The sequence below is a fragment of the Pezoporus wallicus genome, unplaced genomic scaffold (genome assembly GCF_028554395.1).
Source record: "Pezoporus wallicus isolate ANWC-B61680 ecotype Strahan unplaced genomic scaffold, APGP_CSIRO_Pwel_v1 contig_14644, whole genome shotgun sequence".
NCBI classification, from domain to species: Eukaryota; Metazoa; Chordata; class Aves; order Psittaciformes; family Psittacidae; genus Pezoporus; species Pezoporus wallicus.
The window spans coordinates 63,141-83,890 of record NW_026635775.1 but is presented as its reverse complement, the minus strand read 5'-3'; the positions used below and the strand labels follow the sequence as shown (position 1 = coordinate 83,890).

Below are 20,750 nucleotides of genomic sequence, written 5' to 3'. Positions count from 1 at the left end.
ACCCATGGTTTGAGGTAAGAACAGCTTCGTAATTGAAATAAAAGTAGAAGAGTAAGTAATCAAAATACCTTCTAATTTCCTCTGCATAATCACAGAATCCCAGACTGGTTTGGGTTGGAAGGGGCCCTAGAGCTCATCTACTTCTAACTGCCATCCCACCGAGCAGCTCTGCCAGCCCCTATGCCTCGTTGACACTGTGGATGGCTTGCTGTGGTTCTGCTGTACCATGAGCTTCCTCTTGAATCTCATTGGCATTTTTTCCTGCTCTGTTTCCAAATGCAGGGAGGCCAAAAGGTGTGAAGGAGCAGGATGTGTATATCTGTGACTACCGCCTGGACAAATCAGCTCATCTCTTCTACAAGATCCACCGGAACCGCTATCCCGTCTGCACCAAGCCCTATGCCTTTGACCACTTTCCCAAGAAACTCACACCCAAGAGAGACTTTTCAGTAAGTATTTCTTCCCTTGGCTTCCTTCCTTTTTGCTACAAGACTGGCCATACTTCTGGAAAACCCCTAGCTCCCTGTGAGTGAAGCTTGGTAAACCAAAGGAAGCTGCCACATGAGCATACACAGTGTGGAGGGAAAGTTGTCTAGAAAGCAAGCTTGGAAAGCAAAAGTGATTGGAGATAGAGAATGTGCAGTTCAAAGGCCAACAGATACCGACTGAACGGTGATGTGTAAGTTTGGAGATTGTGGTTTCTGGCTGAAATCTAGGTGCTGATTTCATTTAAGCCACTCCTAGAGTCATAGAATCCCAGACTGGGTTGGGTTGGAAAGGACCTTAACGCTCATCCGATTCCAGACCCCATCCAGCCTGGCCTTGAACTCTGCCAAACTTCGCTTCCTGAGTGAAGGAAATCTTAAAACTCACTTTTTGGTCACAATTCTGGGACTGTACAAGTATTTGATGTGTTTTAGAGCCTCACACAACACCCAGGCCCATGTGAGCTGGTCAGGCTGGCTGTGTCACATTCTTCCACTGTGAATTTTCTTTGGTGTTAACCATACTCTTTACTGTTCTTGCAGCCTCATTATGTACCAGACAACTACAAGAGAAATGGAGGCAGGTGAGTCTTACCTACCAGATTGTTCATTCAGAAGAGGTGAGATCATCCTGTCTGTCAAGTGTCCACTCTTTTCCGTACCCACTTCCTCTGGGTGCTATGGAAATAAGAAGTTTAAATTATATAAAGCAATCTCTCTAAACGAAGAGATAAAGAGGGAACAGGTGAGGAAGGACAGAATGTAGAAGCAGTGTTAGTGTTCCTTAATAATGGAGGTAAGGAAGAGTACGGAAGCTGTTTTGAAAGGTAGCAAAAGCAGCTGAATGTGGGAGATGGCAGATCCCAGGACAAAGAGCAGCCAGCCTTCCTGCACTAAGGGTTTGAATGTACATAGTAAGTCAAGTGACTGAGATTCCAGAACCCACCCTGGCTGCTGACAGGTCCTTGGCTCACTGGTAACTGACCTTTCCATCTGGAAAACTGCAGTTGTTAAACCCTTCTTTCCCTCTAGATCATCCTGGAAAACAGACCGCTCCAAGCCGCAGATTAAAGACTTAAACCAAGAAGAAGATTCTCTTCCACTGATGGAGGATGTATTGGGAAACCAAGAGCAGCCCTCCAGTGAGATGCCTGCCCTAGAGGAGTCAGAAAAAGAGGCAGCCTCTGGTGAGGGCTGTGAAGCTGAGAAGAAGGTAGAAGAAAGCAGCTCGGACACGAGGCAGCTCTGCACTCCAGAGGAAAGGCGGCATATTCAGAGGGAGAGACTGAATCAGATCCTGCTCAACCTCTTAGAGAAAATCCCAGGGAAAAACGGTGAGATTTCCCTCAGAAGTGTTGTGTCTGCAGGCTTGTCTTCCGTTCACTGCAGGCTGTGGAGATGAAATAAACGGGTTTGGCTGAACTCATTGCTAGTGGACATTACTAGGACTGAGTTTTCTTTGCAGCAATGTTTTCTATTGCAACAGCAGCAATTCCCACTAAATCCCAAAGAAATTTCCTACCACTGTCACTGTGCTTACACCAAAACTCTCTGAAGACAAATTCCCCCCAGAAACTGAACAGAGACACACAGTGAGACTGAAGAGAGTCTGGAAAGTCTCTTTTGACCTTCCATGAGCTTTCCATTGGGTTTTAGGTAACTTCTGTAGGCATTGTCTAAGCTGCAGAACTGGGGTGCAGTGGTTGCACTGGTTAAATGTGTCTGGTTTTGATTCAAAGCTTAGGATGAGCTCTGTCCAGTCTCCTTTGTATTCTGGGTGTTAACGCAAAGTACTCACGGAATCATCAGTTAGATTGGAAGGGTCTTTGGAGATGGCCTGGTGCAAACGTGACTCGGGGCAGGCTAACTCCAAACTTCAGCCAGGTTGCTCAGCACCTTGTCCGGTAGAGTTTTGAATGTTGCTATGGATGGAAACGTCCTTGGAAGAACCATGAGTAGGGAAGTGGGAAAACTGTTGTTGCTGTCACCTTCCTTTACCAAAAGCCTGTGCTCTGTTGCAGCTATTGATGTCACTTACTTGCTGGAGGAAGGATCAGGAAGAAAACTGCGGCGGCGAACTCTGACCATCCCCGAGAGCAGCTTCAGGAAGTGATGCCACCAGAAGAGGCTGTGGTCTGGAGTCTGCTACAAGGTCTGCTGAGGACTGAGGGCAGGAGCCCAACTTCCTCTGCACCAGCCAAGGAAAAGAGGGCAGCAGCAAACTGACAAATATACAAACAGTTAGCACTTAGATGTCTGGGTTGGCAGGTTGCCCTGCCCTGCTCTGCAGTGCTCTTATGGTGTGTGTGTTGTTGGGCGTGCCTTGTATTGATGTTAGGTACTGAGAAAAACCTCGTGGTTATTGTCCAGGATGGTCAAATTTAATTTATTTTTGCTTGAGATTCCCACTCAGAGGAAAAAAAAAAGAAAAAAAAAAGAAAAAAAAGAGGTAAAAAAGGACAGGAATGGGGGAGGTGAGAAGGAAAAGGACTGAGCTACTCTGAGAATATTCCCCACGTTCACCACTTAACCTGTGATTGTACAAGATCCTGCTGGCACCACCGTGGCCCGTGACAGTGAACGCAGTCAGATGGGAGGGTGAAGGCCCCGTGGCTTCCAGCGTAGGGCGGCCCTGGAGCCGTGGCCTCCGATTTGCACAAGTTCCAAGCAGAGAGCAGCGTCCGTGGCGACGCGACAGGGTCAGCGCGGAGCGGCCGGTGCGCCCGTGGGTGACAAGGAGCAGCCTCCCGAGCGCCCTGGGAGCCAGGCAGGAGTTGGCTGCTCGAGGCCCTTGTTGTGCGGCGTGGAACGGGGAGGGGGGGGATTCTCTTTCTCGCTTGCTTCCTGCAGAGGTTTTCTAACGCAGGTCAGGCTCCGCCGCCGCCGTCGCTGCTGCTGGGCTGGAGAAGCTGTGGTTCTCGTGTGTCTCGTGTGTTGTGCAAATGGAAACCTGTTCAAAAGAAGCAGCCCCCCCCTAAAACCAGAGGAACCCTTCACTACATGAACCGTCGAGCAGTATTCCCAGCGAGTGTTTGTTGTGCCCTGTAGGATATAGCAACTGCTAACACTACCCTCGTGTTCTGCTTGTACAGCTTAACCTGTCCGTCTCCGAGCTGAAGAGCCAGCGTTCCCCGCGCCGCCCTCCCTCTGCCCTGGCGGGTGTCAGCCCCACGAGCGGCCCCCAGGCCCCCACTGCTCCCTGCATGAAGCCACAGCGTGCCCGAGAGTGGGGCTGCCCCGGGACACGGAGCAAAGGGAGGGGGGGGTCGGCGATGCTGCCCCTTGGAAATGGCTTTGCTTTTTTGTCCTTCCGACGTACATATGCAGATACAGTCCTGTTTTAGATGTTCTTCGAAGAAAACCGGTTTTTAATGTGCCAAGTTGTATATATCTGCTGCGTGGATGTAAAGCAATACCGTAGTTACATGTTCCTTTTTAATGGACCAAGCTCGTCCTAATGTACATTCTTGTTACTATGATTATTTTACTCTTAGTGGAACATGGCTCATTCCATTCAACTTTTCCGTGTTGATTTCAAAAGGACAAAAAGAGATTAAAAAAGAAAAACCACGAAAAAAAAGGCAAAAAAAAAACCCTTTGAGAAAAAAAAAGTAATAAAAACCACAAATATTTTATTAAAAAAAAAAAAGAGAAAAAAAAAAGACAAAACCTAAGGAAATAGTTTGGAATATTTTCTTACTGTAGAGAAGCACTGTACAGAACCAGGAGCCCTGAGTATAAAATACTCGTGCGTGTAGTAGGAATATCGCATGTCCCCCCCCTTGAGTTGTCTCCTTTAGTTCCAGCCCCGAAATCATCGTCTCCAATGGTGTTAAACACTAAAAGAAAGAAGTTTTTAAGAAGCCGAGTGCGTTCGGAAGCGCCACCCTGAGCTCTCTCATTTTATCTTTCTTTTGTTGAAAGACTAAACCGAGATGTTTTTTAGACAATCAAACCTTAGGTAAGTGCAAAGACTTCGTTTTTTCTTACTGGTGTAGAAATTAAGGACTTTTTTTATTTTGGGGTTATTTTATAATAATGAGAAGACCGGAGGGTCGCCAGGATCGCTGTTTTCAGACCAGGAAGCACTACATTACTGCAAATAGATATGAACTCTTAGTCTGCATGGGTGTAGGCTGTGTGATTGCTGAAAATAAATGCTGCTAATATATTTCCTTTTTACAAAGCATATCTAAATAGATCATTGTTTTGATGTTAATCTTTGTAAATTATGTATTACCAATTTTAACATTGGATGTAATTGCATAAAAAGCCTGCATCTCAATCCTGAGAGAGTCTAGTATTAAATGGAAAATCTTTTCCTATCGGTGCCTTCGTGGGCTTTTCTTGCTCTTGGTCCCACTCTTCCCATTGCTTTGCCAGGGGTCCTTGTCCCGGCTCTCCAATGGGTGATGGAGCTTGCGAGGGTTTGGGTTGATGCTGATGCTCTGGTGGCAGCGTGGATACAGGAGCAGCAGCCTCCATGGGTACCTGGACCCTTAAACCTGCAGCTTCAGTGCCTGTTCCCAGGGGGCAGCCCCGGGCACCCAGAGCCATCCCCTCCGGGCCTGCAGAGGCCGCAGCCCTCAGAGGTGGGTGCTGGGGGTGTTTGTGACTCTTCACGTTCTGGATGCAGCCGCTGCTCGATGCCTCCCCTTTCCTGTGACCTGGTTTTCCTCCATCCCCCAGCCTGGACCACTGTGGTCCCTGCCCCGTAGACCCTTCTGAACCAGAGCCACCAGCCCAAGGGGTGAGGAGCTGGCTTTACTTAAACCCATCTGAGGAACCCATTTCCAAGCCCAGTGGGGAACTCAACCAAGCCCCCTTAAGGCAAACCCCGTTCCCGTTAAGATCCGATGTCCCTCAGCTGAGAGGGAAGCTCCCCAAAGGCCCAGCACCAGCTTCCCCCCGCAGTGACCCATCCCCACATGCAGCCACGTGAGTCACAACCTTTATTCCCAGCTTTTCCCCCTGGAATCAGCGCGTTCCCCTGGGTACAGCCATGGACAGAGCGCGGCCGGGCCTGGGCTGCCGGGCACGGGGCAGAGCGGTGGGGGGGACACAATGGCAGGGGCATGGAGCAGGGACAGGGACAGGGACCTCCCCGGCCCTGCCGCAGGCTGGGGACACAGGAGCGTGAGCAGGTCCCTCATGGGAGCCGTGGTGGGGCCGGGCACGGCGGTGGCGCGGGCTCAGCGCCGTGGCACAGGGTACGGGCATGCGAGCGAGCAGAGCCAGCGAGGGATGCTCTGAGGGCGGTGAGAGCGTGGCAGGAGCCGGTCCCTCACAGGATCAGGGATGTGTAACCCACGGGGACCAGGCCGGTGCTGTTGCCATGGCAGCAGCGGATCCAGTCTTCATCCACGGTGCAGAGCAGCTGCAGGATGTCCCCTTTCTGGAAGCTCAGGTGCCCGTCGGCCGTGCCCGTGTGGTCGCACAGCGCCCGGACCGCCCTGCAGAGCAAACAGCATCCGGACTCACCCCCCAGCGCCACTGGGAGAGGCTCCCACAGGATGCTCATGGAGGAGCTGCCATCGGGCCACGGGTTCGATCACATCCATAGGTTCAAACCCATCCATGGGTTCAATCACATCCAGGACCCAGGACCAGACACACACACACCCCACACCCCCCCTCCCGGCAGCTTTCCAGCCCCAAACACGGCAGTGCCCCCATCACCTGCAGGGCTGGGGTGAGTCCGACACCGTCCCCTCTGCCTGCTCCTGAGCGCGGCTCTTCTCAGCCGCCAGCCCCTTCACCACCGCAGCCAGGACACGGGCGCCGGGCGAGAGCCACCTCGAAGGTCTCCTGCGCGCAGCAGAAGCCGCAGGCTCAGCCTGGTCTGGGGATGCGGGAGCTGACGGGGGCCCTGCACGGGGCCTTACCTGGACCTCGCTGAGGCTGCATCGGGGCTGGGAGGGAAGCTCCTGGCAGAGGGGCTGGGGGCCCCGAAGAGCCGGCCCAGCCAACGGCCCCCGTCAGCGCCGCGGGGCCCGGGAGGCGCTGCCCGGCTCCCATCCGCCCCCGGCGATGCCCGAGGGCTCTCTCCAGCGGCGGGATCAGACGGCGCAGGGGATGCTCCGGCTCCCGCGGGCAGGATGAGGGCTTCGGGGGAGGAGGATCCGGAGGTGCCCGCGCTGCTGCTGGGCTGCGGAGGGGGGAGCTCCGGGACAGCTTTGGTCTGGAGCAGCTGCAGCTCCGTGCCGCCGGGCTCCCCCAGGGCCGGCAGAGCCGGGCCAGGGCTGGGATCCGCCACAGCCGCCCGCAGCTTCGTCCACCAGACCGAGGGGAGCTTCTCCTCGCTGGGCTCGGAGCAGGTCCTGGAGGCCCGGCCCAGCTGCCCCCACCACCCCCCGGGACCAGCCCCAGCATCCCCAAGGCTGTCGGCCCCCAGCAGCGTGCGGCTGAGGCGGTCCCCCCAGCGCAGGACGTGCTGCAGGGTCTGCTGCAGAGCGGCCCCGACCTGGGCACCAGGGACCAGCGCAGCAGCGCGGGGCTGGGGCCTTGGGCTGCCCCCTGCGCCCGCTGCCCTCCCCACGGCAGCCGGGGGGGTCTGGTCCTCCAGGCTGGCCCCCGTGGTGCTGCAGAGCCCCCCCAGGGAGCGCTGCCCGGGACCCGGAGCAGAGCCATGGGCAGGACACGGCGGTGACTGCGGCCGGCGGCACAAGGGCCGTACATCCATGGAGAGGTGGTGGTGTTCAAAGAGCAGGTCCAGGTGGAAAGTCAGCACGGAGAGGGGCTGGATGAGCAGCAGCAGCTCATCAGCGAGGTAGGGCAGAGGCCCCTGGCTCAGTGCGAAGAAGGCTGTGGGTGAGTACAGCACGGAGATGACACCTACGAGAGACAGAGGGTGCTGGAGGGTGCAAAGTGCCCTGGCAGGGCCAGCAGGGCTGTCCCAGCCGGTCAGAGGAGCTTCTGCTGGGAGCTGTATTAAAGGCACACCATGGAAATGATGCCCTTTTCCACTATGCAGATCCCAGCCAAGCACCACGGGTGGGACAGGCCTGGGGTTAGACCTGTTCATATGTTGTACCTGATTATACCCTGGCAAGCAAGAGAGGACGTGGATGTGGAGCTTCTGGACATTGTCTCCTTACCTGGGCTCTTCTGCAGGTGGGAAATCCAGTGCTCCAGCTGTTTAATGCTAAAGAAGGCAAAGGGAACCCACGTTAGAGCTCCTGGGACTCCGTCCCAACCAGCAGCAGGGGCCAGCGGGGCCGGAACTCACTTCAAAAGGCCCAGAATAAAGGCATGGAACTTCTGCCGGGTGCTGTGGAGCGGGGCCAGCCCGGCCACGCGCCCGTACAGCGAGTGGAAGGAGCGGGCACCGGGGCCTGTGGAACGCAACGGTCACCGCTCCGGGCCCCGATCCCCCCAGCCCGGGCTGGGGAAGCATCCCAGGCTCCCCGAGATGCCCCCAGCTCCGGGAGCCCCGCACAGACCTGTCCTCACGGAGGCTTCCACCACGCTCCATGGGGAATTCCTCCTCTGGCCGGTGATAACGTCTTTCTGGAAGGGCTTCAGCCCGTCCTCCACCAAGGCGTAGAGCGCAGGGCACAGCGTGTGCAGCAGCAGGTACCCCACGTCAGGGCTGAGCCGGCTGTCGCCCAGCTGGGCCTGGAGCACAGGGAGAGGAGAGGAAGGGAACGGCAGCACCTACCCCCGAGCCTGCAGGGAGGGAGGAAGCCCCTGGAGGCCCCCAGGCCCCTCCTGCCCACCCCAGCCCAGAGCCTCACCTTCTGCACCAGGTTCCGTGCGGAGCTGAAGTGGGCAATGACCTTATCCACGGCGGCGCTGATGGCGATGAGCAGGGCTGGGGGGCAGCAGAAGGGAAGGTGTCAGGGAGAACGACTCGGAGCAGCCCCGAGGAGGACTGGGGTGAGGAGCAGCTCCCCATGACCCGGCTTCAGCGAGCGCTTGAGCCCGGAGCCCCCCCGTGTGCTGGGCGCCAGCCGCAGCTCCGGACACCAAGGCACAGGGGAGCGCTGGGAAGGCGCAAGGAGCATCCAGGCTGTTGCCATGGGAACCGTGCCGGGATGAAGGACCCGCGGCTCCCAGGGGACCGGGCCAGGATGGAGGCGAGGGCGGGGACCGGCAGCGCCGCGCCCCCGCTCCCCGGCTCCACCACGGGGCGGGGTCGCAGCCCCTGCCCGCGGCCCCGCTCCGGCCGCTGCCGACCCCGGCCTCCCCCCGCGCACCGGAGCCCGCGGCCGTTACCTCTCATCTGCTCCCCGCGGGCTCCCTCCGTGCTCCCCGCTCCGGGCGGGCCCGCGGCGGCTCCAGCGGCGGACGGCGGGGGTTTGGCTGCGGGGAGCGCGGCGGCGTCAGGCGCTGCCGGGGGGAGGCGGTTACCGGGGCCGGGCCCTGCCGGGCCGCGCTCGCCCATGGAGCCGGAGGCCGCGGCGGGGCGAAGGGCAGCGGCTGGGGCGGGCCCCGCCGCGGCCCGGAACGGGGCGGGGGAAGGCGGCGGGGCGGCCCCCGGGGGGGTTCGGGGCCCGTCCTTCCCCCAGCCCGGCTCCGCGCCCGCGCAGGACCCCAGCTCTTACCGTCCTTGCGGGGCCCGGCCCCGCTCTCGCCTGCCCCGGGCACCCGCGGGGCGCCGCCGGGTCCCCTGAGCCTCCGAATCGCGGCCCCGTTCTCCTCGGGAAGGGCGCTCTGCAGCGGCGGCCCCGCTTCCTCAGCGTCCCCGGGCTGCCCCTCCGCGATGGGGAGCAGCCCCGGCCGGGGTCTCCTCCTCTTCACCTGGTGGCCGTCCATGGGTGCCAGCAGCTGCCCCCCCAGCGGCACCGGGGGCACCCAGCCTGCGCTGCCGCTGCCCAAGGCCGCCTCCGGGAGCGCGGGGGGATGCTGCGATGCCGCCGGCTCTGCCCGCTCGCCCGCTGCCTGCCCCTTGGCCTTGTTGGAGGCGCTGCGGTACCGCAGCTCCTTGAACGTGGTCACCTCGCGCTGCCTGGAGCCGGGGGGCCTCGGTGGCGGCTCGGGCTGGAGCTGGGGCCGGGCCGGCTCCTGGCCCGTGGTGCTGGAGAGGAGCTCGCTGGGGGGAGGCAGCTCCGTGTCCGGTGAGAAGACGATGAGCCAGTCGCTGCGGTCAGCCCTGGCCTGGGCAGGAGCAGGCCCAGCGCCGTTCCTCTTCCTCTTCTGGGCCAGCTCGTGGAAGGAGGTGATGGTTTTCTTGCCCACGTCTCTGCAGAGGTCTCCCGAGCCGGGCTCCAGCTCCAGCGGCCGCGCAGGCAGAGGTGGCTGCTCTGCTCTGTGCCCATTGAGAACCTGCAGGCGCCTCCGGGGCCGGGGGGGCACTGGTGGGGGGATGCTTCCAGCCCGGGGCCGCAGCTCCGGAGCTCGGCTCAGAGCAGGATCCCTGCGCCCCGGTACAGGCGGTGCCGGGGGGGCAGAGTCAGCCTCGGGCAGGGGGTTGCAGTTGGGGTCGAGGTCGGTGCTGATGCCGGTGCCATCCCTCACGCTGGGGGAGGTCTCATCATACCGGGAGTCGAGCGAGCTGCTGCTGCGGAGGCTGTCCGGGCTCCCTCTGGTCAGCGGGGCCGGTCTCTGGGGCACCGGCGGGTTGAGGTTGGCATCTCTTCCATCACACGTCCCACCCTGGTCACCAAGCGACTGCGCATCCTGGGCATCTTCTGTGGGAATGACGCTGGGCGGATTCTCGAGGGGTCGAGGCTCTTCTCTGGGGAACCCTTTGCAGTACACGGAGACTGGGGAGTCATCCAAGCTGAAATCCGAGCAGCTACTGACAGAGGAGGAGGATGAAGAGGAGGAGGAGGAAGCCAGATCACAAGGGGAAGCCACCTCCTCCCCAGCGTGCAGGCAGGGGAAATCCTCTTGAGCTGTCTGGTTCTGGAGACCCAGCGTCACTGCCTGCTGAGGATGGGACTCGCAACACCGGCATTTCAGGGAGGGATTGTTGGAATTGGCATCCACTTGCTCGCAGTTCTCCGCGCAGTCGCTGCAGCCGGTCTGGTCCCCTCCACCCGTGGAGCCAGAAGTCTCCTGGAGCTCCGGGTGCCGGGAGAGGTGCAGCCCCAGGGAGATGTGCTGCAGATGGATGTGGTTGAGGTTGCACAGGAGGCCTTTCTTCGGAGCCAACATGGTGCTGCCTCACTGGTGGTGCTGGGGCTCCTCGGAGAGCCCCACAGCTCCTGTCTTCAGACCATGCAGCTCCCTGCAGACAGCGAGCACCCCTTCAGCGGGCAGGGGAGAGCGCAGAGCACGAACCTGGAGAGGAGCAGACGGGGCGGGAGGGATGACGGTGACCTTGCGGCAGCCCCCGAGCCGGGAAGGGCCGGATGCAGGGGGTCGGTGTGGGGCCCCTGGGTTCCGAGATGGGAACGCGCCCAGCAGCGAGGGGCAGCCCCACAGCTCCCCCCTGCGCCCGGGTCTGCGCCGGGCAGGGGCTGGTGGGCGACTCCCGAGCGCGGTGCGGGGGAGCAGCGGGCAGCGCAGGGGGGGCTGGATCCCGCCCAGAGGTGAGGAGCACCCGCGGATGCCACCGAGGAGGAAACGCCCTTGAACCCCCACCGGGGTCGGAGCCGGGCCCAGCCGAGGGGCGGCGGCAGCGCCGGGGCTGCAAGGCCGCGGCAGGACCCCCGGTCCCGGGGGGGAGCCGCCCGCCCGCCCGCCCGCAGCCTCCCGCAGCCCCCCCCTCGCCCGGTGCGGCCCCGGGCACCGCCCGGCAGCGGCCGCGCAGCGCTGAGCATCCCCCGGCCCCTGCGCTGGAGCCGCCGCGGCCGCAGGGGTGAGGCCGCCCCGAACCCCCCGCCCGGCCCCAGCCCCAGCCCCGCTCACCTCGCGCTGCGGCGGCGACTGCGGAGGGAGGAGGAGCCGCGGCCCCGGCCCCGCCCCGGAGCCGCCCCGGGACCGGGCCCGCCCCGACCGGGAGGAGGCGGTGGCGCCGCGGCCCCCCCCACCCCGAGCCCCTGCAGCCGGAGGAGCCGCCTGTGCCCCCCCCGCCCCATCCAGCCCCGGCTCCAGCCCCCACCCGGCAGCGCTGCAGCCGCAATCACGGTTGGGGACTGGGGTAATCAATAACTTAACCTTTATTGACAACCGCGATTCAAACCCCGCCTCCGACCCCAAAACCCGGTTCACAACCAGCCCCGGATCCCACCCCACGGGGCAGGGGGGCAGGCATCAGTTCCAGCCGGGGGCAGACCCCAATGGCCACCAGCCCCCTTCAGCAGAGGCGAAGCAGTGGAGGGGCAGCCCCACCATCACTTCTGCCGCTTGTAGATCTTCTGAGCCAGGCCAAGGAAGATGGCCTTGGGCAGGCGGTGGCTGTGTGTGCGGATCAGCTCCTGCAGGCGCTGGTAGCTGCTCTCCTCGTACTCTTGGAAAGCAGCCCTCATGCCCAGGGTGTCATAGAGCTCCTTCACCTTTGCCACCTTCTCAGGTTCTTTACGGCCATAGTTCTCCTGAGGAAACACCAGGCCAAGTCAGGCTGAGGTCCAGCATCTGGCCCCGGCCATAGCTGGTCCTTCAAAGGGTAGCAGGAGTCACCTCTTGTCATCCCCGCTACTGCCCCAACCACTCACAACAACCAGGCTGCAGGGTGTACAACAGGGCACTACAGCCCCTCTACACCACATCTCCCCTCCTTCAGGGGGTTGTGAACCTGGTGGCGTTACCTCCAGGATCTGCCTCTGCTCTGGCGTGACCCGATGCAGACACTGCACCACCAACCAGCTGCACTTATTGTCCTCGATGTCAGTGCCAACCTTCCCTGTCACCTTTGGGTCTCCATAGCAGTCCAGGTAATCATCCTGCATGGAAATGGGAGCACATGAGTGCCACAACCAGCACCTTACAAGCACTAAGGGACAGGGAAGCAGCACCTACCTGGATCTGAAAGAATTCACCCATCTCCAGCAAGATGGCCTTGGCATTGTCATGCTCCTCCTTGCTGTCAATACCAGCCTAAGGACGGAAAAAAAGAATGAAGCCTTCCAGTACCTGCCTTCCACCCTTTCGCATCTCCCAAAGCTCCTGCCTTCCTTGACAGCAAGGGCAAGTCCTAGGACAGTGACCAAGGACTCACCATGTACATGGCAGCAGCCACAGGCAGGTAGAAGGAGTAAAACGCCGTCTTGTACTTCACAATCGCCTTATACCTGTGGCAGAGGAACCCTGCTCAGTGCCAGGGCGTCCCAAGAGGGCTCTGCAGACCAGGACCAGCGTCTCCCTTCAATCCAGCCCGCAAGCTCCAACAGCACGAGCAAGACCTGCTCCGCAGAGCTTGGCACGATGTTATCCCTCCTACACCGTGTGGAAGGGACCGCGAGCAGAGCTGCGCTGCCACACCTCCATCACCTCCTTACCTCTGCTCACTGAAGCGGTTCAAATCCACCTGGGAAACGGGAGCAGTGATGAGGTCCAGCGTCTGCCCCAGCTCCGTCTGGTAGGCAGTCTGAAGAGGAACGGGGGGATTTGTTCAGCCCCCAGCAGAGTCCCAACAGTGCAGTGAAACCCCCAAACCCCAGCCCGGTTTCAGCTTCTCTCCCAGTGCGAAGGGCAGGGTGCCCAGGAAGGGCAGATCCCAGGGTACCGGGCTCACCTGCAGGAAGAGCTCCAGGAGGTGCACGTAGTAGGGATGCTCCCCGCAGTACTTCTTCAGCAGCCGGTAGACGGAGGACTCCAGGAGGAGGGCATCATTGATGGCATCAAGACCGATCCCCTCCTGCACCGGGCGGGTAGGGAGGGGTCACAAAACACCCTGACCCCCCCGCACCTCCCCGGGGACAGGGGCCTCCCAACGCCCTCACCTTCTTGTACCAGCAGAGCTGCCCCCGGCGGGTGAGGGACGCGTCCATGATGTCGTCGGTCACCAGGAAGAACGCCTGGAGCTGCGAGAGGCCGGGTTAGGGGCAGGGGGGTCCCGGGGGGGGGGGGGTGCACCCCCAGGCCCACCCCGTCCCGGCTCTCACCAGCTCGATGCACCAGCCGACGACCAGGGCGCACCGGAGGCTCTCCGCACCCTGTTGCCCGGGGCCCGCCAGCTCTCGGTACGCGGCCAGCACCGTCATGCCCCGGTTGCACTTCCCGCCCGCCCCGTTGTACTCCAGCACCTGCGGGCAGACGGGAACGGGCAGCCTCGGACAGGACGGGCAGGGGATGGAGCCGGACCCCCCCCCCGCGCCCTGCTCACCTCCTTCAAGCGGGACACAGCATCGCCCACCTCGGGGTGCCCCAGGCCGCCCTCGGTCAGGTCGCGCACGATCTGCGGGAAGAAGCTCATGAACTCCTCCCGCTCCCCGCCGCCGCTCATGGTGCCCGCAGCGCTCCCGATCCACGCCGCAGCCCCGGCGGCCCCCAGGGGCGCCGCGTCCCGCCCCGTCCCGTCCCGTCCGGGGGTACATAGGGGGGTGCATGGGAACTGGGGGTGCATAGGGGGTGCACAGGGGGTGCGGGCAGCTGGGGGGTAATGAGGGTGCAGGCAGCTAGGAGTGCATGGGGGGATGCATGGGGGATGCATGAGGGGATGCAGGACAGCTTGTGCAGTGTTAACGTGAGGGGTGCAGTGCAGGGGGTGCAGTGCAGGGGGTGCAGTGTTAACGTGAGGGGTGCAGTGTTAACTTGAGGGGTGCAGTGCAGGGGGTGCAGTGTTAACGTGAGGGGTGCAGTGCAGGGGGTGCAGTGTTAACTTGAGGGGTGCAGTGCAGGGGGTGCAGTGCAAGGGGTGCAGTGTTAACGTGAGGGGTGCAGTGCAGGGGGTGCAGTGTTAACGTGAGGGGTGCAGTGCAGGGGGCGCAGTGCAGGGGGTGCAGTGTTAACGTGAAGGGTGCAGTGCAGGGGGTGCAGTGCAGGGGTGCAGTGCAGGGGGTGGAGTGTTAACGTGAGGGGTGCAGTGCAGGGGGTGCAGTGTTAACGTGAGGGGTGCAGTGCAGGGGGTGCACCCCACACCTTTGTGCACAGGAGAGAACCCCGGAGCCAGGGACAGGGCAGGGTCCCCATCACCCACCTGGGCCGAGGCCTCAGTCAGTGGCGGGCACAGCGAAGGGCACCGCGGCTCCCTCCGGGCCCCGCTGATTGCCGATCTGTGCTTTGTCTGCTGCGATCCCCTAATCCCCGCTAACCCCGGGTTAATTAATCTCTGCTTTGCGGCCTGCTAATCCCCCCCCCACCCCTACAGCCGGCAACGCGGGGGCTTGGGGACGAGCCAGCCCCGGGTGCCCTTGCAGAGCCTTGTGGTCCCTTCTGCTCCTCCTGCCCCCGGGTGCCCTGGGTGCCCGAGCAGCCCCGAGCAGGGATGCGGAGGCTGGGATTGTGCTTCTAGGAAAAAGCTCTTTTCCCTTTCTGCAGTGGCAGAGCCAGGCTCTGGCAGCACATCCCAGCCTTCCAGCAGGGTGCTGGGGCAGGGGACTGTTGGCTACACAGGCTCATAATCAGGATGGCTTCGGTGTAAGCTGAAATAATCAAATTAGAAAGAAACTGCTAATCAGCTCTGATCGCATCGTTGTGTCACAGAGCCTAAGTCTTGCTGGTGGGAGGGCAGGGGCTGCTGCAGGGCCCTGCGGGTGGCCGTGGCGGGGGCTCTGTGCCACCAGCAGCCCATCTCGCACTGCACGACCTTCATTTAATCTAGTTAATGCCCAGAGTCTGCTCCGCAATCAGGCGGTATCAAACCTCCCCACCCCCCTCCCGGTAAGAAATGGAAGGGGAAAGTAACTGCAGATTAAACATTAATCTCCCCAGGGCCTAAAGGGGACGGGGTGGGCAGGAGAGGGCTCCCACTGAACGGCCCGGGGCTGGGTGGCCGGGGAGAGGCCCCTCAATGGGTACCCAAGGATGCTCCACAGAGCACGGGGATTGGATCCGCAGAGCATCCCCCTGCCCCATCCCATCCCCGCGGGCAGGCAGGGTGCTGGGGGTGCCGGCCCCAAAGGAGGCTCCCCCAGAACCAGCTCGGAATCTCTCTTTATTATTTAAATCCATTATGTACAACGACCAAAAATAAAAAAACGCTTTTAAATCCTCTGCGATATGAAAACTACAAGCTCTGTACATGGACTGCCGTGAGTGCGAGTGGAGGAGCGTGGTCTTTGGTGCCTTAGACTTGTGCCCGCGCACGCCGCAGAGACACCAGCACCCCCGGCGGCCCCTCCTGCCTCCACACCGGGGGTGGCTCTGGCCGCAACGGGGGCAGAGCTGAGCTCGGTGCCGTCCGGGCCAGCCCGCGGGCTCTGCGGGGACACCTAAGGATGGGTTAACACATCTACAGCACACAGCCTGGGGACGCCTGACTACACGGCCCCGCCGCAGACCCCTTCCCGAGGGGCTGCCGGGGACACACCGACCATGGGGATGGAGCGGGATGCGGGCAGGGGAGAGCTGAGGTCCATGGGAAGAAGGCAGTGCTGGACATCCCCTCCGCTGGACGCGCTGGCGGGATCCCGGCCGGGCTGCGGTGCCCTGCGGGCTGCACCGGTCCCGACGTCCCAAAACGCGATGGGGGGGGGAACTGAAGACCTCACTTTGAGAAAGGACCACGTAGAACAAGGCCCTCGCCCGCTGCACGGGGGCCCTGCTCGGTGGCAGCCAGGCCCCAGAGCACAACTACAAGCCATGGTTCCTGACCCCGGTAGTGGGAAGCAGCTTGCGCAGCGTGGTGGGGACGGGGGGGGGATACACACTACTTTAACCAGGACTGGTAACACGGGTGGCCCAAAGCGACACTGCAAGCAGAGCTCAGCGGCTGGGCAGAGCCACAGCTTGAACACACATTGCTGACTACTGGTTCCCGAGGGGTGGTGTGGGTTGGCCATGGGGAACCCAGGCTCCTGCCCCCCAAAACAGAGACCCAGAAGGGTGAGGGGAGGCAGCTCCACAGCCCCACGCTTCACCTGGGCGCTGCATCTCCTCCAGACACCCTCATGCTCGCTGCGGTGCCTGCAACTGGGACCACAGCGCAGGGAGGGAGTAGAACCCAGGCTGAGCATCCCCCCAGGCAGCGGGGTCACCCCAGGGCTGCCCCCTTGATGGAGCATGGAGAGGGGCTAGGTCACGGCACCTGGACCCCTTGATGGAGGCAAGATGCTCCCCCAGGCTGGGGAGAGACCCATCTGCCCCCAGCTCTGCTGCCTGGCACTCGTCACCCCAGAGGGACCCTGCCTGGGACCCCCGGGTCTGGGCACTGTGTCCAGGGCCTCAGAGAGGGGGACCTGGCTCCTGCCATGGGCTCCGGACCCCTCACTCTGCCCCAGCACTGGGGCCTCTCCCTCCTCTCCCCAAAGCAAAGGTGCTGGCAGAGCTGTCTGGGGACCGAGGAGGGTGCGTGGCAGCCCCTGCTGTGACAGGACAGGCTGGAGGAGACCCCAGCACTGGCCTGGCCCCAAGGAGGGGCAGTGGGGAGCGAGGGCAGAGCACGGTGGGGCACGGACCCCACGGAGCAGCTGTGGGGAGATGGCTCCCCAGGAGTCGGGCGAGGGCTCTGACCCGTCCTGCTGCCTCCAGGAGGAGGGTGGGTGGTGATGGAGCAAGGGGAGAGCCCGGGTGGGACCCACGGGGCAGTCGGCAGAGCCCCCTCCTCACCCAGGGGCTGCCCCACACCCGGAGCAGCCGGTCCACAGCCACGGTGCCGCCTCTCACCTCGTCTTCCCTCCCCGCCTGTGCCGCCGGGTGCCCGGCTCCCTCCTGCCTGTACCCGGGACTCACATGTTGGACTGGAGTTTGGGCTTCCCCGTTTCCACCTCGGGGCTGAAGGCCACGGAGCCCTTGCGGGAGGGACCTGCTGCCTGCCGGGACGCGGACACCGGGGACTGCGGCGTGGATGCCCCGGCCACGGTGCGGCTGGGTTGAGCCAGCGATCCTGAAGGCATCTGCTGCGAGTGCTGGGCTGGCAGCCCCGGGCACGGCTTGGCCAGGAGCCCGGCGACCGAGGGCGAGGACCGGCGGGCCAGGCTCCCCGCGGACTTCCTGCCCTGCTGCAGGGAGCTGCCGTCGCCTTGCTGGGCCACTCTGTTGGGAAGGGAGGGCTGGGATGCGGAGAGGAGCCGGACGTCCTGGGTGAGCCGCCCCACCGGCAGGCCCTGGATGCTCCGGTGCTTCACCAGCTGCTGCGGCTGCATCAGGAGCGAGATGTGGGAGCCGGTGGCTCGGGACAGGCTGTAGTGCAGCGTTCTCCCGGGCGGCAGCGCCTGCTCCGAGCTGGGGGACGGGGCCCCGGCCGCCTGCTGCAGCAGCGACGTGGACACCGAGGCGCCGCGGGACCGGGAGAGCTGCGGCTGGGGGCCGGCCGGGGGCTGCTTGGCCGCGGGGTCCCCCTTGGGCGCCGGACGCGGAAGCGCCGGTGCCCCGGGGCTGGGTCTCTGCCCCGAGCCCTCCAGCGGCTGCACCATGGGCGAGGACGGGGAGCCGGCGGCGGGCGTCTGGAGGTGGGACTGCGGCGCCGACGGGGAGCTCATGGAGGAGGGCCGGGAGCCCCCCAGGCTGGGCTGGGAGCGCCGCACGGGCTTGGCGAGCAGCGTGGCCTCGGGGGAGAGCGGGCTGGCGATGGAGGAGGGCGGCAGGAAGATGTGCGCCTGCAGGCTGTGCTGGTGGGTCAAGGCGATGGCCACGTTGGTGGTGGCGGCCGCCGTCTGCAGCGGGGCGTGCACCAGCGGCTCCCAGATCACCGGCTTGCCGCTGAGCTCCCGGCCCATGGCCATCTGCTGCAGGTCCTGGATGTTGTGCGCCATGTCCTGGTCGTGCTTCACGATCTGCTGGATCATCTCGTTGTTCATGGGCCCCGAGCTGTGCTCGGCACGCTTGCGGAGCAAGATGGAGTTCTTCTTCCCTGGGTTGGGGTGGAGGCAGCAGCGTCACTGGGAGCGGCGGTGGGGAAGGGACCGTAAAGCCTCACCCCTGTGGCCCTGGGGAGGGTTTGGGCTGGAGCAGAGGGGGAAGCAGGGACAAACCAGGGGAGTCCCAGCTCCAAAGGTTGCAGGCTGGAGGCTGGGGGCCGTGGTCCTGCTTTGTCCTCTGCAGGTGAGGGGGGTGAGGACAAGCAGCCGGGCAATGCCAGTGCAAAGATGGGATAAGGGAGTGGGTGACAGCCCCCCTGTCATACAGCATTGCCTGGGTCTTTCTGGGAGAGAGAGGGATGCTGGAGGCAGGCTCCTTCCCTGTGCTCCCCCTCATCCTCATTGCGGGGTACCCACAGGGCTGCAGTGCCATCACCCATGGGGCTGGGGTGCCATGGTTCATGGGTGGCTGTGCTGGGCCCAGGGTCACCCCTCACCTATGCGGTCCAGCCGGTCCATGGCCACGGTCTCGAAGGCCCTGCGCATCATGGGGTACTCCTCCAGCACCTCGTTGAAGTTATCCACGGACAAGGAGTAGAGGCGGCAGTAGGTGTCGGCGCGCACGCTGGCCGTGCGCCGGCCCCGTGTCAGCAGGCAGATTTCTGCAGGGACACAGGTTTGGGGGTCGGGATGATGCATCCATAGAGCCATGGAACGGGTTGGGTGGAAGGGATCTTAAAGCTCATCCAGCTCCAACCCCTTGCCATGGACAGGGACACCTTCCATTAGAGCAGCTTGCTCCAAGCCCCATCCAACCTGGCCCTGGCCACTTCCATATATCCCCTTCCCAACGATGTCTCCAGATAAGGGCAGTTGGAATGGGGACCGGACTGCCTGGCACTCCCACAGCCTGCACAGAAACTGTGACTCAGGACGAGGGACAGACCCTGGAGCCTGGACACGCTGTGTCCTCATCCAGGCCATGGAGACACCGCTGGCCATGGCTGCTCTCCCAGATACCAACTGGCTCAGATGCTCAGCTCTAAACCTCCCTCCTTTCCGGCCAGATGTGGGGTGATGCCCCCTCTGCCCAAGCCAGACACAGTTCTGGTCCCTCTGACTCAATCTGCTGGACAAGGTACCCCATGAGAGCAGCGGTGGTGGAATTGTGAGCCCCAGAGCCCAGCGTGAGCTGGATGCCCCAGTTCCTGCTCCCTGGCAGCTCTTGTTCCCCCCTGCTCCCCAGGCAGCCCAGCTCAGCCTCACCCCCAAAGTAGGAGCCATCAGACAGCTTTGTCTCCTTGTTGCCCTTGGTGAGGATGCTGACCACCCCGTGCTGGATGAAGTACATCTTCTTGCCGACGGTGCCCTCGCGGATGATGAAGTCCCCGGGCTGGAAGACCTCGAAGCGCAGCTTGGTCAGCATGGCTGTCACAAAGTTGGGGTCGGCGTTGGCAAACAGGGGCATGTTGGCCACCAGGTTGCGGCAGTTGAAGTTGATGATCTCCTGCGGGGTTGAGGAGCGCGTCACCAACAGGGACATCGCCGAGCCCGGCCCCGGCAAGCACCCGAGGCACCGGCAGTGGGTGCCTGCCCATACCTCTTTGAGCGGCTCGCTGAGCTCCCCCAGGATGTTTTCCTCGTCAAACATCTTGCCCTGGTAGCGGTGCTCGTAGTACTCGTGGATGCGCTGGCGAGTGTCCCCAGGCAGCTTGTGGAATGACATGTACTGCTCCACTTGCTTGTACTGTGGGGACAAGGCAGAGCTGCACAGGGTGAGCCAAGCCGCACTGCGGGGCTGGGTTCCAGACCCCCCCAAAAGCCATGTCAAAAAATCATAGCATCACTGGTTTGGGTTGAAGGGACCTTAAAGCTCATTCAGTTCCAACCCCTTGCCACAGGCAGGGACCCCTTCCACTGGAGCAGCTTGCTCCAAGCCCCTGTGTCCAACCTGGCCTTGAACACTGCCAGGGATGGGGCAGCCACAGCTTCTCTGGGCACCCTGTGCCAGCGCCTCAGCACCCTCACAGGGAAGAGCTTCTGCCTTAGATCCAACCTGATGTCAAGGGCAGAGAACAGAACCCTGTGCCCTCAGGATGCAGAGGGCCCCGGGGCAGAGGCCAGGATGGGGCCTCACTATGCTGAGGTGACCCCCAGCACTCCACATGGGGCATCTCTCTGTGAATGGGCAGCCTGGTGCCCCCGAACACCCCTCCGGGTGAGCGACAGAGATGAGGGCAGGAACCTGCAGGGCAGGGACCCACCTTTGCCCCGTGCTCAGGCACCCAGCGCCCATCGCACTGACCTTCTCCTGGTACTGGCGGCGGGACGAGTCCAGCGACTGGATGAGGGCGGTGGCGTGGCCGATGAACATGGCGTAGCACGTGGCGCCCACAATCATGCTCAGCATGGTGAGCCACACGTCGGTCATGCCCTCCGGTGCCTGCTGCCCGTAGCCGATGCAGAGCATGTGGCTCATGGCCTTGAAGAGCGCGTGCGAGTACTGCTTCCCCCAGGAGTCGTTCTGCGGGCCAGGAAC

The 20,750-nt window shown here is 62.3% G+C and overlaps 4 protein-coding genes across 9 annotated transcripts in view; 1 reads left to right on the top strand and 3 right to left on the bottom strand.

Annotated features, from left to right (window-relative positions):
- Window positions 1-3,046, top strand: part of ASH1L (ASH1 like histone lysine methyltransferase) — a 36,980-nt gene extending 33,934 nt beyond the window's left edge. For all 6 annotated transcript variants that reach the window (XM_057398221.1, XM_057398220.1, XM_057398222.1 and 3 more), the window contains 4 exons: window positions 283-449; window positions 1,029-1,069; window positions 1,518-1,819; window positions 2,507-3,046. In XM_057398221.1, coding sequence (XP_057254204.1) covers window positions 283-449; window positions 1,029-1,069; window positions 1,518-1,819; window positions 2,507-2,598 — 602 coding nt within the window. In that variant the 3' untranslated portion in view covers window positions 2,599-3,046. The remainder of the gene's footprint in view (window positions 1-282; window positions 450-1,028; window positions 1,070-1,517; window positions 1,820-2,506) is intronic.
- A 2,663-nt stretch (window positions 3,047-5,709) lies between these two features.
- Window positions 5,710-10,821, bottom strand: RUSC1 (RUN and SH3 domain containing 1). The gene is made up of 9 exons (XM_057398219.1): window positions 9,032-10,821; window positions 8,703-8,789; window positions 8,222-8,298; window positions 7,928-8,102; window positions 7,714-7,819; window positions 7,583-7,629; window positions 6,371-7,319; window positions 6,165-6,293; window positions 5,710-5,938 (listed from the first exon to the last, which is right to left on the bottom strand). Exons 1-9 carry the CDS (start codon window positions 10,584-10,586, stop codon window positions 5,770-5,772), a joined length of 3,294 nt encoding a protein of 1,097 aa, XP_057254202.1. The 5' UTR covers window positions 10,587-10,821; the 3' UTR covers window positions 5,710-5,769.
- A 798-nt stretch (window positions 10,822-11,619) lies between these two features.
- FDPS (farnesyl diphosphate synthase) overlaps window positions 11,620-20,750 on the bottom strand; it is a 50,900-nt gene continuing 41,769 nt past the window's right edge. The window contains exons 2-10 of the mRNA XM_057398235.1: window positions 13,639-13,753; window positions 13,418-13,558; window positions 13,256-13,336; window positions 13,048-13,170; window positions 12,812-12,900; window positions 12,532-12,604; window positions 12,333-12,410; window positions 12,122-12,256; window positions 11,620-11,908 (exon numbers count right to left, since the gene is read on the bottom strand). Coding sequence (XP_057254218.1) covers window positions 11,708-11,908; window positions 12,122-12,256; window positions 12,333-12,410; window positions 12,532-12,604; window positions 12,812-12,900; window positions 13,048-13,170; window positions 13,256-13,336; window positions 13,418-13,558; window positions 13,639-13,753 — 1,036 coding nt within the window. The 3' untranslated portion in view covers window positions 11,620-11,707. The remainder of the gene's footprint in view (window positions 11,909-12,121; window positions 12,257-12,332; window positions 12,411-12,531; window positions 12,605-12,811; window positions 12,901-13,047; window positions 13,171-13,255; window positions 13,337-13,417; window positions 13,559-13,638; window positions 13,754-20,750) is intronic.
- HCN3 (hyperpolarization activated cyclic nucleotide gated potassium channel 3) overlaps window positions 16,548-20,750 on the bottom strand; it is a 7,957-nt gene continuing 3,754 nt past the window's right edge. The window contains exons 4-8 of the mRNA XM_057398202.1: window positions 20,517-20,735; window positions 19,812-19,958; window positions 19,478-19,718; window positions 18,709-18,873; window positions 16,548-18,264 (exon numbers count right to left, since the gene is read on the bottom strand). Coding sequence (XP_057254185.1) covers window positions 17,141-18,264; window positions 18,709-18,873; window positions 19,478-19,718; window positions 19,812-19,958; window positions 20,517-20,735 — 1,896 coding nt within the window. The 3' untranslated portion in view covers window positions 16,548-17,140. The remainder of the gene's footprint in view (window positions 18,265-18,708; window positions 18,874-19,477; window positions 19,719-19,811; window positions 19,959-20,516; window positions 20,736-20,750) is intronic.

What these genes read in the sequence shown, in the direction of transcription:
- RUSC1 (XM_057398219.1), bottom strand. Translation starts at nt 10,586, where the DNA reads ATGTTGGCTCCGAAGAAAGGCCTCCTGTGCAACCTCAACCACATCCAT. An exon ending in TTTATTCTGGGCCTTTTGAA is followed by an intron (nt 7,630 to 7,713) that starts GTGAGTTCCGGC and finishes TGCCTTCTTTAG; the next exon opens with CATTAAACAGCTGGAGCACT. An exon ending in GACTCACCCCAGCCCTGCAG is followed by an intron (nt 5,939 to 6,164) that starts GTGATGGGGGCA and finishes TTTGCTCTGCAG; the next exon opens with GGCGGTCCGGGCGCTGTGCG.